The 16,468-nt window shown below is 35.2% G+C and overlaps 1 protein-coding gene across 3 annotated transcripts in view; it reads left to right on the top strand.

The window, feature by feature from the left end:
- ZFAND3 (zinc finger AN1-type containing 3) overlaps positions 1 to 16,468 on the top strand; it is a 319,318-nt gene that overhangs the window by 133,494 nt on the left and 169,356 nt on the right. Inside the window, exon 1 of one of the 3 annotated variants that reach the window (XM_039856097.1) lies at positions 15,428 to 15,449. The exons of the other annotated variants lie outside the window; for them this stretch is intronic. Within the exon in view, the coding sequence (XP_039712031.1) occupies positions 15,443 to 15,449 (7 nt within the window). The 5' untranslated portion in view covers positions 15,428 to 15,442. Of the gene's footprint in view, positions 1 to 15,427; positions 15,450 to 16,468 lie in introns of those variants that run through there. 3 annotated transcript variants of the gene reach the window in all.

The following is a 16,468-nucleotide window of genomic DNA, read 5'->3' as shown; positions in this document are numbered from 1 at the left end:
GTAAGGAGGTTCTTCAAAAAATTGAAATAGAACTACCATATGATCTAGCAGTCCCATTACTGGGTGTATATCCAAAGGAAATAAATCAGTATCTCGAAGATACCTGCAGTCCCTTGTTCATTGTAGCATTATTCACAATTGCTAAGATATGAAAGCCACTTAACTGTTTGTTAGTGGATGAAAGGATAAAATGTGACACACACAAATATTACTTAGCTGTAAAAAAAGAAACAAACCTGCCATTTGCAACAACATGGATGAACACAGAGGACATTATGCTAAGTGAATAAGCCAAAGACAATACTGTTATGTGTAGAATCTAGACTAATATGTAGAATCTAAAAAAGTCAAACTCATAGAAGCAGAGAGTAGTTGCCAGGCTGGGAGTGGGAGAAATGGGGGATACTGGTCAAAGGGTACAGACTTCTAAGATGAATCAATTCTGGGGATCTAATGTATAGCATGGTGTCTGTAGTTAATATTACTGTATTATATACTTGAAAATTGCTAAGGGTAGATCTTTGGTGTTCTCATAACAAAAAGTGGTAACTATGTGAGGTAATATGTTAATTACCTTGATCGTGGCAATCATTTCACCTTATTTATGTATATCAAATCATCACATCGTACACTTTAAATACATGCAGTTTCTATTTGTCAGTTGAACCTTAAAAAAGCTGGAAAAAGAAAACAAATATGGGAATAGAGTTGTTCACTACTTTCTACCTAAGGAATGAGGCAGAACTCTACTTTTAGTTGTTGTCAAGGAAGTGGGATCTATTCTAGGAAACTTGATTTTGCTTTCATGTGTTATCTGCATAGCAGACCTAGACTACAATTACAAGGAGGAAAGGCAGTATGACTCTCTGGTAAATATTTCTAGTGGAATAGTTTATTCACATACCTTTGGAGAAAACTCAGATACGCTATGTATGTGATATATAGGATGTTTATAGTCTGTGATTTGCTTCACTATATTTAGTTCAAATGTCTTGTACACAAATCAAATAGAGAGATTAGACCAGATCAATAAGATAGAAAGTAAAATTAAATTTTGATTTTTTTTCTGGAGGAAAGAATTTATGACTATGGACAGAAAAGTAGCCATAGAATAAAAACATCTTTATTTATTTATGTTTATTTAGATGTGTAAATTTTCAATATAAGAATAACAGTTTTAAAAAATTGCTTTAGGTCTGCTCTTAACCATTGTATGTAAATGAGATTATTTTTCTAATGGTGTACCACTATCATCATTCTAATTAATCCTGGAAGCTAAATGTTTGATCCAAGATACTGAGTGCTTGATTTGATTTTTATTTAGAAGAAAATCGAATTGACATGGTTCTAACAATAAAGTTTGGAATGAATATACATCAGCTCTTCTTCCACACTTAGGACTTTAAAGAAGCCTTGCCTGGCTTTTCAAGATCCTCAGGTGGGCAAATGTATCTTGTGTTTACATTGCTTATATTTTACAGAGGTAAATTTCCATAGATGTAGGTATGAATTATGGTAAAATATCTCTCCTAGGTTTGCTTCATGTATTTCTCAAGCTTTAAGATGATTGGCCCTCATTAATTGTATCTGCAGGGATAAGTATGAGTCTTAGCTTAATGTACAGAAATGCTTAAAGGGCTAAAGGAACCAAAATCCTGCCATAGGTTTTAGCACCATCCATCTTCAAGTTTGGTAACCATTTGTAGGCTTCAGTTAAGGTATTTCTTGGGAATGAACTAAAGTGCCAGGTCCATGGTAATTAGAAATGGAATCGTGAGTATTGTAGTCTTGGCATCTCATTTCACTTTCAGAATTCTCTGAAAGTGAATGCAGGGCTTTGCTTTTATGTTGCAGTTTTAACCAACATGATGCAACATAGCCTAATAGAATATAGTGCTCCATAAATCAAGCATTGGTCTGGTTCTGTGACATTAATGTGCAGCAGCAGAAAATGTTTCAGTGTTATCAGTGCAGTTTCTCCACAGCAGTGATGGTTTCCTGCAAATGCGTTTAGCCTGACTTCATCAAGATAGAAATGTTAGCATTGGAATCATACACATAGCTTCAAATATGGGAATTTTGTCCTGCTATTGTTATGTGCACAATGTTAAAAACAGATCTTTACTTAAAAAAAAAAAAAACCCTATAGTTTTAAGCAGTTAGCATAACCATGTATTTTCTGTTGGCTGTGGTGGTATTTCATTTGTGTTGTTTCACCATTCAAAGGATGTCAGTTTGAAGAATATGAATATACATTATGGATAGAAACAGCAGTGACTTCACACAGATTGTCAAATATATAAATATAAATAGTTGAATATAAAAGAATTTGATATGAACACTTGGACCTTACTAAAAGACCTTATGCACTAGCATTTTCTAGAACTGCTTCCTGGCTATATCTGCACTAGAATATCTTTATATTAAATTGACATCACTTTTAACTTCTAAATTCAGAATTAAATTGAAACTAAATACAGACAAGTTCTTCAGGTTTCCAACTTAAACTGTTTTCCTTCTAAGGAGAACACTTAAAACTTGAGCCTCTGAAATTTGAAAGTGTGTGGAAATAAATTGCATTTGTTGAAAAGATAATTTTATCAAATATCAGCTATGTTTATTACTTTACATTAAGCACTGTAAGGGCAAAGTGTATATGTAGTCCCTGCTCTCAAAGACCTAATAGTCTAATTGAGGAGATCAGATGTAAACATTGAAATTGCAGTATATTAGATCCTTGAAATTTGTGAGAATTGTGTTCCAAAACCTTCAACATACTAGCATAGTGTATCTTTTACTTAGGCTGGATAGCTATAAAATAAGGATGATAATACTCTACCTCTCACAGTTGTTGTGAGAATTACTTGAGATTCTGTATTAAAAGACTGTAAAACCATACTGAGCTGATCTGGTTAGGCTCACTGATCAGCCAGGTAACTCATGCCTGCTCGGCTGTCCTGCAACACAATTCAAATTCATATTATAACAAATAATTTATTACGTGTAGTGAACCTTGAAAACCCTACGTGTTAAATCTTTGAATGCCCAATGTTTAATGTGACAAATGTTTTGGGTTTCTGTTGCCAGCACATATTCATATATGCCTTTCACTCTCTGGACAGAAGGTGATGGGGCAGTGCCATGAATGACATTTACTTGAGTGTGGCAACTTCCTCTCTTTTGCAGAACTGCTCACTCTTCACAAGTTACATCATCTTAGCATGCTGCTAATATTCAAAGGACCATCTGAGAATCTCATAGCTACCTTCACATATGTGTGTACCTTCCCTTTATTTAGAAGTTTAGAAAAGGCTGCCATATTCACTTATTTGTTGATTCATTCTAGCTGCAGAAAGTAATTACTTTTATCAGAATTTTACTAATCTCCATGTTGAATGACAATCATCTGTCCTAAGAGCTTCCTTTCCCCATTTTTAAAATTAGTCATGGCTGGTTTCTAGTTCTTAGATTTCCCTCCTGCTTCACCAACTACCAAAAGCTGCTTCTGTGAAGGTTTCTAAAGTACTTCTGAATGTGGAAGCCTCTCCAAAGTCCTTTCTTTTTTTGACTTACTTTTCTTCTCTCTCAACCTAGAACTTAACTTTATTCAACTGATCTAGGTATCAAACTTTTTATCCAAGCTCTTTCTTGAATATGGTACTCTACCATACTGCAACAGGATTAGACAGTAATTTAAGGTACATAAGATGGATATGTAACTGCATGTTTTTCTGTACGATTCTCAGGATCTCAATTATGAGGTCTGTTACTAATCCTACTTTTCTGGAAGGAATGTCAACTGTTTTTGGCTTAGACCAGTGTTTCATATATTAAAAACCTTCCCCCATCTTGTTTTTTTTTTTTCTGTTGTAATTCTGTTTTTCCTTTTGTACCATTTATTTTATTTTTTCCAATTTTTTTTATCCTCTCCTCCTGCAGAATGAAACAAATCCTTGAGTCCAAATTTTTCCTCAGAACTTATAGACTATTACTATCTTCTCAAAGATCATGTAACATAATACAATAGAAGAAATATGGTGTTTATAGTCCTTTCCATACCCCTAGCTATTATTGATGGATTCACTCAGATTCTGTGTCATATGACCACCCTACCAAGCTATACGACCAGAAGGGGTAACTGAGTCATGAGGTAGCGAGCCTTTAACCTCAGACCTGTGTGGCCCATTGGAAGAATGTGAACTTCGAAGAGAGGCAGAGGGAAATTTAAACTGGTGATGGGCAGGTATACTTGGGTTGGAACATCTTTGCGGAGGAAGCCCTGGGCAGGAAAGAAGAAAACAGAAGTATACATAATATCAATGACTGCATAACCCCTGAGAGAAACAGCTAGCAGCTTTGGTTTCTGACAGTGACCTAGTTCCTGCTGTTGGATCCTTTTGATGTGAATATATACTCTTGTGACTACCTACCTCCCTTTACTTGAGGCAGAGGCAGGTAAAGTGGATTACTGTCTCTTACACACAACAGAGTCTAGGCCAAAATACACATGTTCAACGAAGGCTAACTGGTCTACCATGTATTCAAGAATTCTCTCTCATCATTTCTAAGTAAGCTAACCATTTTCTCTTTCTACTTTGTATTGTTTTCAAGACACTGTGGCTTAGTAGTTAAGGACCTAAGTTTAAAAGTCAGACATATTATTTACTCTGGTACTTGGGCAAGTTGTACTAAGTTGTACTTCTGTGCCTTAGTTTTCTTATCCGGAAAATGAGGGTAAAGATAGGACTTAGTTTGCTGTGAGGATTTAATAAAGTATTGTGTATAAAGCAAATAGTACTTGACATGTACTGAGTGCTCAGTAAATGTTAGCTTGTTGTGTACAATCTTAGGATATGAAAATCTGAAGTGTATTGATTTTTAAACTGTGGTGAAAGACTAGTCCTTTTCCTCCAATCTATCACAGTCCAATATTTTCGTAAAATAAAATAAAAATGAATTAGTAGACCAACAATAAAGATATAAAATATAAGTTGTTTTTTATATTCAATAAACAAAATTATTGTCAAGTTATAAAATTTTCTAACTTCTTACCTGTGGTATCTCTACTTATCTCATTACAGACCATTAATACTTTGCAGAGAGGCACTGGTCCAAGGACTAGTAGTACTGTTTTAGTGTGTAGGGACAATCTTATAGAAGGCAGAATATATGTGCACAAACATGTGATTGGGGAACAAAACAGAACTATTGTAACAGTTAGTAGTTAGCAGTTCAAATTAATTTATTGATCTGGACTGTATGATCAGGACAGTGTATGATTCTGAAGCCTCTGGAATGCCTTCGTTACATGATTGTTATTCCACCCTTCCCAGGTGATGGAGTTGTTCTTTTCCTTTGAGCTGTGCAATTCTCCCCTAGTTGCTCTCCAGTTTAGAAATGAGAAATCTCTATTCTATGAAGTCTAGATAAGCTGCATTGTCTTGGACAAATTAGCTCTACTAAGTGTGTGAGAGTAGGATGCTGATTACTGCCTTGTGGACTGAGGTGAAGCAATCACTGGCAGTGTGGTCAGAATAATAATTTAAGGATCCCCTAAAACACAACCTCAGATGGACAAATGGGGAACTGTAGACAGAGGAGCTTGCCATTTGTGTTTTCCTTCTGTGCAGATAGCAGGTTTTACAAGTAGCAAGTGTGATTGACAACTAAAAGTCTGCAAAATGCTAGGTGCAGCCAGGGTTTACCAAATACTTTTCTAAGTATTTTAGGAGAAATCAAGCATTATCAGATTTTATCTTCAGAGAAAGTATAACTGCCAGCAAGCACATAATAAGTGCCAGGCTTTGTGCTAAGGTGTTTTATAAACATCTCACTTAATTCTCACCACAGATGGATTGATCCTTGTTATTAAATAGGCAAATAAGGTTTAGAGAAATTAAGCATCTTGTGGGAAGCCTTATAGTTGCTACTGAACCTGATTTTGAAACAAGATTTACCAGACTCTTAAGTGGGTTTTCTTTCTTTTTTCACTTAAAAAAAAAAAATCACAATAACTTTTTCTGGAACCATTTGAGAATAAGTTCCCAACCTGATGCCCTATCACTTTCACATATTTTAGTATTTATTCTCTAAAAACAATAACATTTTCATACTTAAGTATAATGATCAAAATCAGGATGTTAACATTGACACATTGCTATTATCTAATCCTCAGACTGCATTCAAGTGTGCCAGTTGCCCTAACGATGTCTTTTATAGTATATATTCCCATAATGTCTCTATTTCCTTCTGAAATAGTTCCTCAGTCTTTTCTTCACTTTTAGGAACTTCTTGGTATGTTTGGAGTTAATAAGGCAGTTATTTTGTGGAATGTGTCTTGATTTGATTTTATCTGTTATTTCCTCATTCAAATTATGTACTTTTAGGGAAATAAAAAGCATAAGTGATGTTCTTTTCATTGCAAGCTGTCACATGTCATACAATTTCACTTTGACCCATTACTAATGATGACTACTTTGACTGCTTTACTGAGGTGGTGTTGTCTGCTGGATTTCATTAATATAAAGTTGCTCCTTTTGCTTTTGTAATTAGTAAATGTTTTGAGGAGAGTGTTTACAACTGTAAATATTCCATCTCCACGACAGTATTTGTTTACATATTCGTTACTTTTGTGTCTGTGTGGATTCATGCTTTCCTATTTCATTTAATAGGTTATAATTTGTTACTACCATTACGTATTTTGATGTCCAGATTGTACCAGATTTGGCCAGTGAGAGAGCCCCTTCAGGCTGATTTGTCTTTTTTAACATATCCCTTGACAAAATACTTGAGCATTTTCTTTCTTTCTGGCACAAGATGACGTTCCAGGCTTATCTTTTACTTTATGTACCCAAGCCCTGGAATCAGAAATTTCTCCAAGGAACCTTGGTTCTTTTTAGTGGAACATAGTATTCTGAAGCCAGGATCTCGGTGACCTGTATACTTAACTGCTGTTGGGACATTTTTGCTTTTAGACCTTCTTGGTGGATACATACATATTTACTTGTATATTTATTTATACCTTTAAATATATTGAAAAATCATGAATTTCTGTTAAGTCCAATTCTAATCTAATAGCACAGAATTTATTCTAGTTTTCTTATTTTGTAATGCCCTTCTGTTACAGTGAGAAACATGACTTCCATTGTCCTTAACACATTGACTAACTGATCAGTCCCCCTCTGTGTTAGCAATCTCCCATCTCTGTCACTACCTCCTCCTCTGCATGAATGCCCTGCTTTTCCTTCTTGGGCCCTGACTCTGCATTTTAGACACTTCTCCATTTTCCCTCTCACAGTGTAGGATACCTCTCCCAGTGGAGCATACTTCAGTGGAGGGCTTGCAAGTGAATTTTCATAATGACATTATACTATCTCAGTCCTCTTATTTTGGAATTTTTGCTACTATATATAAACTGCAACATTAAGAGTTCTCTAAAACTATGGCTTGGTAGGAGAACACCAACTAAGATAATCTAAGTGGGAGGAATTAAACAGCTGAAAAATAGCATTTCTTACGAAATGCTATTTCTTATTCTGCAGATTATTATAGGACTAGAATTGTTCCTTTGACAAGAAAATGGGGCTTAATAGGCTATCTCTAGAAGTTTCACTAGAGATTAAAAAGACAAATGAGTTTTACTGAACAGGTTTTACTGTTATGCAGAGGATGTAGAGTGAGGTAGGTTCCTGGGTGAGCAAAAGGGCTTAGAATGGATGGATAAAAGAATCTTCTCTGAAGGGATTGATTAGGTTAGGATTAACCATTGGCAGGATATTATGCATTTAGCAAGAGAAGCAAGATGGAGACTTGGGTTTGAGCAAACTAGATGCAGAGACTCCTCCTTGAAGGGTGAAGGAGCAGACAGTCTGACAGAGGATAAGTAGAAAGCATAAAGCAGGGCATTAATATGGGGTTGAGACAGCAATTATATTTGATCTGTACTGTTTCCACAGGGAAAATAAGCAGGAAGGATGACTAACAGTAACTGAGAGAGATGTTTTAAATCTAACCGTGAGAACTGGGACCGTAAGAGAGCAGGGTGGTATACACTGCTCTACAACATACTCATTGCAAGGAGCACATCATTTTTTCTCATCAGACCAAATTGATAAAATTTATTCTAACCCTGTTTTTGCAACATCCCAGAATGTATCCAGTAATTCGAGGGTATCATGAAATCCTGACCCTAAAATTCTTAAAGATGTAATTTGGTGTAATTAAACTGTATGCTGGGTTTTGTTTGTTTGTTTGTTTGTTTGTTTGTTTGTTTAAGCAAGAGAAAAGTATATTGGTGAATCAGATCTACAGTACTGATCAGAGTAATGAGTTACTTAGAAAAAACTTAAGATATGGGGGGGAATTGCTCTAGTAGTTACTGAAATTTGCTCTGATTCGTATCTTTTTTTCCCCCTATCCCTCCCCTACCTGAATTCAGTAATTTGGGAGTTAGTTACTTGCTGAATATCTGAAAGGGAAAGTGTTTCTTTGATGAGAACCTTGCTTAGTAAGTTCTTGCTTACTGTTTATTTTTAGGAAACAATCAAATCCTTGTGTGGTTATTCAACTGACTTAATTTTAAAGTGAGAAGTTAGAGGACTTGTTAGAATGAAAAGTTATTTTCAGGAGGGAAAAAAAAACCATATAGGCTAGAAAAAAAAAAGATGTTACCAGATTTTTTTTATGTCAGAAAATGTGAAGAGTTGGATCTGGGTAAAAGGTATATGACATTTCCTTGTACTGTTCTTACAGTTTTTCAAAGTTTGAAATTAAGTAAAAATTAAAAGGCAAAAAAATTTTGCATGCTAAAGTTCCAGTCAATTTCTTCTGGTGGACTGAGAGGCCAGAGTAGCCCATTTGAGTGAGTATTGAAAGAACTTGGTTCTCTGGCAGGAATTACCTAGTATCCCAGCACTGAGAACCAGGACCCAGTAGGTCCGACCCAGTAGGTCTTAACTCAGATATCAGGATAGTTGGAATGGAATCTCCTAGTGATTAAAAAAGACTAAATATACCTTGGTCTAGAGCTCTCATTCATTCCTTCTCAGCCTTTCTGTGATGATCCACATTGAAAATTTGGATTGGTGATGTGGTTTGTGATTTCTGTAAAGGTTTTTATTTGTTTGTTTTTTATTCTTCTAGAGAGGTTTAAATGATGCCATTCAGTCTGCATCAGGAATATCTTTTTGCCTCATTCGATTATAATTTTTAGTCTTTACTCCTCTCACTCTCAAATATTTTACATAGAGAAGAGTACTTCTGCAGGCCTTGTTACCGTCGAACCCATAAACCAGCCTTTAGGTTATGACTTTTTTCTAAGCCATCTAGTGCCCCAGTCCTTAATTATTGTAATTAATTCACAGCTCTCTGTTTGTATACACACAAGCACATTTTGTAAATAAGAGAGATGCCGTTCTGTGTATCTATATGAGGGAATGAGGCCTGGGTTGGCCAAGTGTCTCACTATTTGAGATTAAATTTTTGCTTTTGATACTTGTTGGTTTGACTGCCTTTTGAATAACATGATGAACACATTTTAAATTTGTTGCTGATAGCTGGATGAAATATTTGGGTATACTTCCTCATGTTGCCAAGTTCTAATAAAATGTCTTAATTTACTCTTGATTCATTCTAGTCAGCAGCTTCACACTTATTTCCAAGATTTATTTAAGTTGTATTCTGAACCAACAGTGTTTGCTTTTCATATTTACATTATTTTTCTTCTGGATTACTAGCAGACATGATGTTTCATATTGCATTTGTATCAGATTTCTCTAGCTGATGTTTCTTGTTCTTATTAAATAGTGGCAATTTGGGGGTACATAGGAAAAAGAAAAAAATGGAAGACCAAAGTTTTGTGCAGAGCTTTTCTGCTTCCTTCCTCTAGGTTAAACAACCTCCCTCCTTTTTTAACCTGTTAGCAATTTACTAGGCTTGGTAGGACCCAGCTGTTACATGTCACTCAATGCAGAACCTTTTTTTCAGTGACTTAAGACACCAGCTGCTCTCTCAGCTGCACAAATGGGACCCACATAAAGCTGGGTTCAGCACATAAACCCCACTCTTAGAGCATTAATTCATCAAATCAGTCTTTTTTTATTTTGTCAGCCATTCAAAGTCTGTATTTGCTTCTGTAAGGCTTCAGAAATAATTGATAATTCTTCTGTTAATGAAAATACATCCTTAGAGGTCTAATGCACATTAAACATGTTGTTAGAAGAACAGGTGTGGCTGCCTAGCCATTTTTAGACCCTAGTTGCTTAGCCATTTTTAAACCCTTGCAGGTATATGGAACTGTGAAGATGTTCATTTTGAACATCTGTAAAGAGTTAGCACTTATCAAAGTATGATTTGAAACATCAAAGAATAACTTAGTGTCACAGTAGCTGTTACTTTATTTGAAAGGGACTATGTTATTAGTGGGTTGATAGTTGGGACCAGGTGCTATACTTTATTCACTCTCTTCTTTCGAAAAGTTTTTGGCCTTACTAATTTATATATGACATTGGGACAAGATTTTATTTTGGCAGAGGGATTTAAGTAAAAGAAGTAGGTGAGTGATAGATAACATGCATCTCCACTATTGGCTGCTAAATGGGATTTAAAGTAGTTTTATTAGTCAACTGGAAGACAGGTGCTGTAAATTTAATTTATTCATGCAGTTATCTATGCAACTTATCAGTATTTATGTCTGTTAATAAAGTGATAGTTTATTTTGAAAAAAACTTTGCACGTAATTGAGTTCTATTGGCACGTCACTTACCTGAGTTCATTTGTCAAAGTCATTAGATCTTCTACCACTATTTCCATGATTTTTAATTGTTCGACTGCCTTTTCTCAATTCCTTAGTTGCTGATTTGGTAAAGCTGTCATGATTTTATTTTCTGTCAGCCTTCAAATGTTCCAGAGGGGGCATAACAACTCTGCATGCTATAGATTATTAATAGCATTTTCCAGGTAGTTAAATACACCCAAGGTAAAGAAAACTTTATAGGATTAAAAAAATTTTGTGCTGTATTCTAGGTTGATGGTGTCTAAAGCTAATTTCATTCCATGGGTGGCCTCAGTATCTGGACCTTAAAAAACATGGATTCATAAAATTGTATTTTTTTAATGAAAATGTCATTTTTATCAAAATGAAATGTCATTTGTGAAAATATCGAAAAGACTGAGTTTGTGAAAGAGAGCCATTATTTTACTTTAAACTTGGTCACTCTGGAGTAGCGCTGTTCAATAAAAATTTCTGCATTGGTGGAAATGTTCTGTGTCTGTATCAGTAGTGTAGCCACAGCCATATGTGGTTATTGAGCCCTTGAAATGTAGCTAGTGTGACTGAGGAACTGAATTTTCTATTTTATTTAATTTAAAAAGCCACATGTGGCAGCACAGTTTCATGCTGATGTACGTTGTATTAGCACAGTTCTGAAGCATTATATTGAGTATCTGAGCTAGTGGTTCTGAAAGAAAATCCCATTGGGATTTTCTTGAGCTGAAGACCTCAGTACTGCCTGGAATTAGTTACTCTTCATAATTTTTCCATAAAATAACTAAGGACCATCTTCCACTGTTCTTAGTTTTTACATTGGGAAAGTTCTAAAATGTTCTTTCTCATCTATTTAGCAAAGCATTTACTATAATCTTAGATAAGCAATGCAGTAGTCAGTATATTGCATTGTGGGTTAGATTAGTTCTCTGTCTCAGAGAGACAGTTTTAGTGACCTGAGAGTTTACTGCCTACTCACTGTAGGAAAATATTCAACTTTAGCTTTACTCAAAATTGCTGGACTTGGAATGAGAGATAGCACTCTAACTAGTATCTCTTAAGTTTGTCATCACCCTTAAATTATTCAGGCTATCAATTGAAGGTCAATTGGAAATGAAACAATTTTAATCAACTGAAAAATAGATTCAGTGTACAAAAAATAATTTTTGGTCACATATTAAATGAAGTGAATCATAGTTGCCCCTGGAAACTAGCCATTTAACCATGAACTGGTGGTGAGCTATCTCCTCACATTTCCATCTATTTCATTCAAAGATGCCTCAGTTTCCTCGCTTATACTATAGCATTCTATTTTTGTGAAGTTAATATAAGTAATGAGAAATAACTTTCACTCAAATTCACTCTCTGAATCAGAAAAGTGGTTCTTAGCAAGCAATGTGAAGTGAAGGCTAATTTAACCTTTTCATAAATAAGGTCTCACCTAAAGTAGCCTTATTTTATGCATAACCCAAATTAATCCTCTGTTGAGATAAATGAGTTGTAGGAAGATCAGCTTGGTGGAAAGACTCACTAGAACATTTCATTAAGTATAAAAGCACTCCTAGTTTTAATGCAGAAGAAACCCGAGGGAACTTTTGAAGGACATTATTCTAGTTTGAGAAGGGCTTTTACCAATAGTTTTGTAAATGTTAAGAAAAAAAAAGGAGAAAGTATTATTAATGGAAAATATTAACAGGAGAGTGCTCTGAATTAGGTTATGTGGCTTGTATTTGAAATACATTTATTGTATATTTTTAAAAGACTTTATTGAAGTATGTTTGACATATGTATAACTGTGAAACCACTACCACAATTAAAATAGAGAACGTATTTGACATCTACAGGTTTTCTCTTGCTCCTTAGAAGTCTCTCTCTTCCACCCCTGCTCCACCTCATCTCAGGCAACCACTGATCTGCTTTCTGTTATTTTATAGTTTTAGGTTTTACATTTAGATCTATGATTTATTTTGTATTAATTTTTATCTATAGTATGAGGTATGAATCCTCAGTAGTTGGAAAAGCTATTCTTTATCAGAATAGCTTTTGTCAGAAATCAGTTGTTCATTTATATGTGGATTTTTTTTTTCCTGGACTGTATATTCTGGTGCATTGATCCATTTGTCTGTGCTAGCACCACACACTTAATTACTGAAGCTTTATAATCATTCTTGAAATCGGGTAGTGTTAACCCTTCAACTTTATGCTTCTTTTTCAGAGGTTTTTTTTTTTTTTTTTTTTTTTACTATTCTGGGTTCTTTTTGTTTCAGTATGATTTTAGAATCCGTTTGTCAATTTCTACAAAAAAGTCTAATTTGTAATGGGAATTGCTCCAAATCTATAGATCAGCTCTGGGAGAATTGACATTTTAACAATCTTAAGTCTTTTGTTCCATGATCAAGATATTGCTCACCATTGCTTTAAGTCTGTAATTTCCCTCAGCAATATCTTGTAGTTCTTATTGTGTAGTCTTTCACATCTTTTATCCTTAAGCATTTAATATTTTTGATGTTAATATAAATGGCATTTAAAGTTTTATCTATTTCTGATTGATCGTATATTGATTTTATATCTTGTCACCTTGTTAAACTAGTTAACCTATTAGTTCTAATAGCTTTATTGTTGATTCCATGGGGTTTTCTATCATAACAATCATGTTTTCTGTGAATGAAGAGTTTACCGCTTCCTCTTTAATCTGGATGCCTTTTACTTATTTATTTATTTTTTGCCTGATTGCACCAACTGGACCCTCCTGTACAATGTCGAATGGAAGTGGAGAGAGCAAACATGTAATCTCAGAGGAAAAGTGTTTGGTTTTTCACCAAAAATGATCTTTCACCATTAAGTATGAGATTCATGGTAGATTATTTAGGTAGATGCTCTTGATTAAGTTGAGGAAGTTCTTTTTTAATTCCTAGTTTGCTGAGAGGTTTTGTTTTTTTTTTTAAATAAAGAATGAATGTTGGATTTTGTAAAATGCTTTTTTCTGTGTCTGTTGTGATGATTATATGGCTTTTCTCTTTGTTAATCTAGTGAATTGATTACACTGATTGGTTTTCAGATGTAAACTAGTCTTGCATTTTTGAGATTAGCCCCACTTCCTGATGCATTATCCTTTTAATGGATAATGTAGGTTCAGTATGATAAAATTTTATCAAGAGTTTTTACATCCACATATATCATGGATATTAGTCTCTAGTTTTCTTAACTAGTAATGTCTTTGGTTTTGTTATCAGAGTAAATGCTGACCTCATGAAATGAGTTCCGGGAAGTATCCTCTCCAGTTATCTTTAAGAGTTTGTTTAGAGGTATTATTTCTTCCTTGCATGTTTGGTAGAATTCTATGCCTGGAGTTTTTCTTTGGGGAGAGGGGTTAACTACTGTTATTTTAATAAAGTTACACGGCTATTCAAAATTATCTATCTCTTCCTGAGTGGGCCTTAGTGGCTTGTCTTTTCAGTGATTTTGTCCATTTTATGCTACATGTCGTATTTATGGTATAGAATTGTTCATAATATTACATTATGCTTTTAATATCAGTAAAACTGTAGTGACAACACCTCTTAAATGGTATCTTCTCCCCCTTCCCCGACAGCCCCACCCTCGGTCAGTCTGGCTAAAGGTTTTTGTTGTTGTTTTTAAATTTAGTTTATTGATTGCCTCAAAGAACCAGCTTTTGGTTTCATTTATTTTTTCTCTTGTTTTTCTGGGTTTTTTGTTGTTGTTGTTGTTGTTTGTTTTTTAATTTTCACTTTGATCTTTATTTTTTCTTCTGTGTCCTGAGTTTAGTTTGTTTTTCATTTCTAGTTTCTTAAGGTGGAAGCTGAGTTTATTGATTTAAGATCGTTTCTAATAAAGATGTTTAATGCTGTAAATTTCCACTTAAGTACTGCTTTAGCTGCAGCCTACAAATCTGCCATGTTGTTGTTATGTCTTTATCTGGTAATTCTAACATCTGTGTTAGTTCTGGGTTGGTTGCTGGATTAGTCTTTCAGGCTGCTCTATAATAAAATACCACAGACTGGTTGGTTTATAAACAACAGAAACATATTTCTCACAGTTCTGGAGGCTGGAAGTCTCCAGGCTCAAGTACAGTTGAGTGAGAGCTCTCTTCCATATCACAGACTTCTCACTGTATGTATGCTCACATGGTAGAAAGGGCTAGGTAGCCCTGTGGGCTCTTTTATATAACAGCACTAATAATATTTGTAAAGGCTCCACTCTCATGGCCTAATCACCTCCCCAAAAGCCCTTCCTGCTAATAACCATCACCTTTGGAGGCTAGGATTTCAACATATGAATTTGGGGTGGGAGACAAACATGCAAAATATAGCAGTTGTGATTGATTCATTCTTCCTATGGGTTGTGTTTTCCTCCTCCTCTGTGTACTTGATAATCTGTTTGGATGCCAAATATTGTGTTTTACTTTGTTGGATGCTGGGTATTTTTGTCTATTTGCAGATGTTCTTGAGCTTTGTTGTGGGGATTCAGTTAACTTGGAAACAATTCCACCTTTAGGAGTTGTACTTTTGTGATTTTTTTTTTTTTTTTTAGGTGAATCTGGAGTGGTGCTAAGTCTAGAGTTAATTGTTCTCTACTTCTGAGCCAGATCTTCTTGAGTACTTTACCCATTGCCCCTAAATTGTGACCTTTGGGAACAGGACTACTTTCAGCCCTGTGTGCATGACAAGTACTATTACCCCTAATCCTTTTGGTTGATTCTTTTGTTGGGCTCGTGTAGACTTTTTTATATGCTTGTGTACTGTTGTTATCCATTCCTGTGAACTCTAGCTGCATTAGTCTCACTGGGCTCTCAACTCATTTTCTCAGCTCAGGGCATCTGCTAGGCAGGACCAGCAAAAATGAAAATGTAGACCCTTTGTAGAAATTTTTTAGAATTTCAAAATGGCACCTGCAGAGCATTAAACCAAGCACAGGCCCCTTCTGAGCTGTAGCTGTACAGGTTGCATGCCCCTGAAGCCAGTGCTGCTGCAGGTTTTCACCTCATTTTCCCTTCCCAGTTACATGGCCTGGCAGTAAGCTGAGACAGTCATAGTTCTTGTCTCCTTCGTTTCTTATGTCTCAGGAATCATTGTCCTTTTTTATTTGTCAGATGTTCAGAGTATTGAAACCTGTTGTCTCATGTATTTTTGCTTTGTTGTTGTTTCAGGCAAGAGGATAAATCAGTTTCTATTATCTCAGCTGGAACCAGAAGTTATTTTTAGTGTAAAGATCTGATCCCCTTTTTTGTTAAGGACCCGATAGCTTCTTTTGTGTCAAATTAAGATTCCCCTTTTTGGCTTGAACCTTGCTTAGATAGCTCTTTCAGGTAAAGCTTGTCTTGTGTCATTGGCTGATCTGTTTTCTACTCTTAATTCCTTGGCTAGAGGATCTTGAAGTGGAAGCAATTTTCTTGGTAACCATCAACTCATTTTCTGAATTGTACCGCTTGATTTCAAGCAAGCATTAGCTTCCTACTTGAAATAACTGCCCCTCTTCTCCATGTTGCATTTAAATGCAAGCTGCACATGGGTGAGGACAATTCTTTCTACCATCTCCTTCAAAATACATACCCTTGCAGTACAGTTTGATTGGCATTTGTGCAGTGAGGTATTATTAACATCCTTTCAGATATGCCCTGCCCTATTAGCAAGAATATACAGTGATACAAAAATGAATTTGTCAAGAGTTTTATGGCTCCATGATCTA

This window comes from Pteropus medius, unplaced genomic scaffold, assembly GCF_902729225.1.
Source record: "Pteropus medius unplaced genomic scaffold, Ma_sr-lr_union100, whole genome shotgun sequence".
Taxonomy (NCBI): Eukaryota; Metazoa; Chordata; class Mammalia; order Chiroptera; family Pteropodidae; genus Pteropus; species Pteropus medius.
Note: the sequence above shows the minus strand (reverse complement) of the source record. Positions and strands in the feature narration are given on the sequence as shown.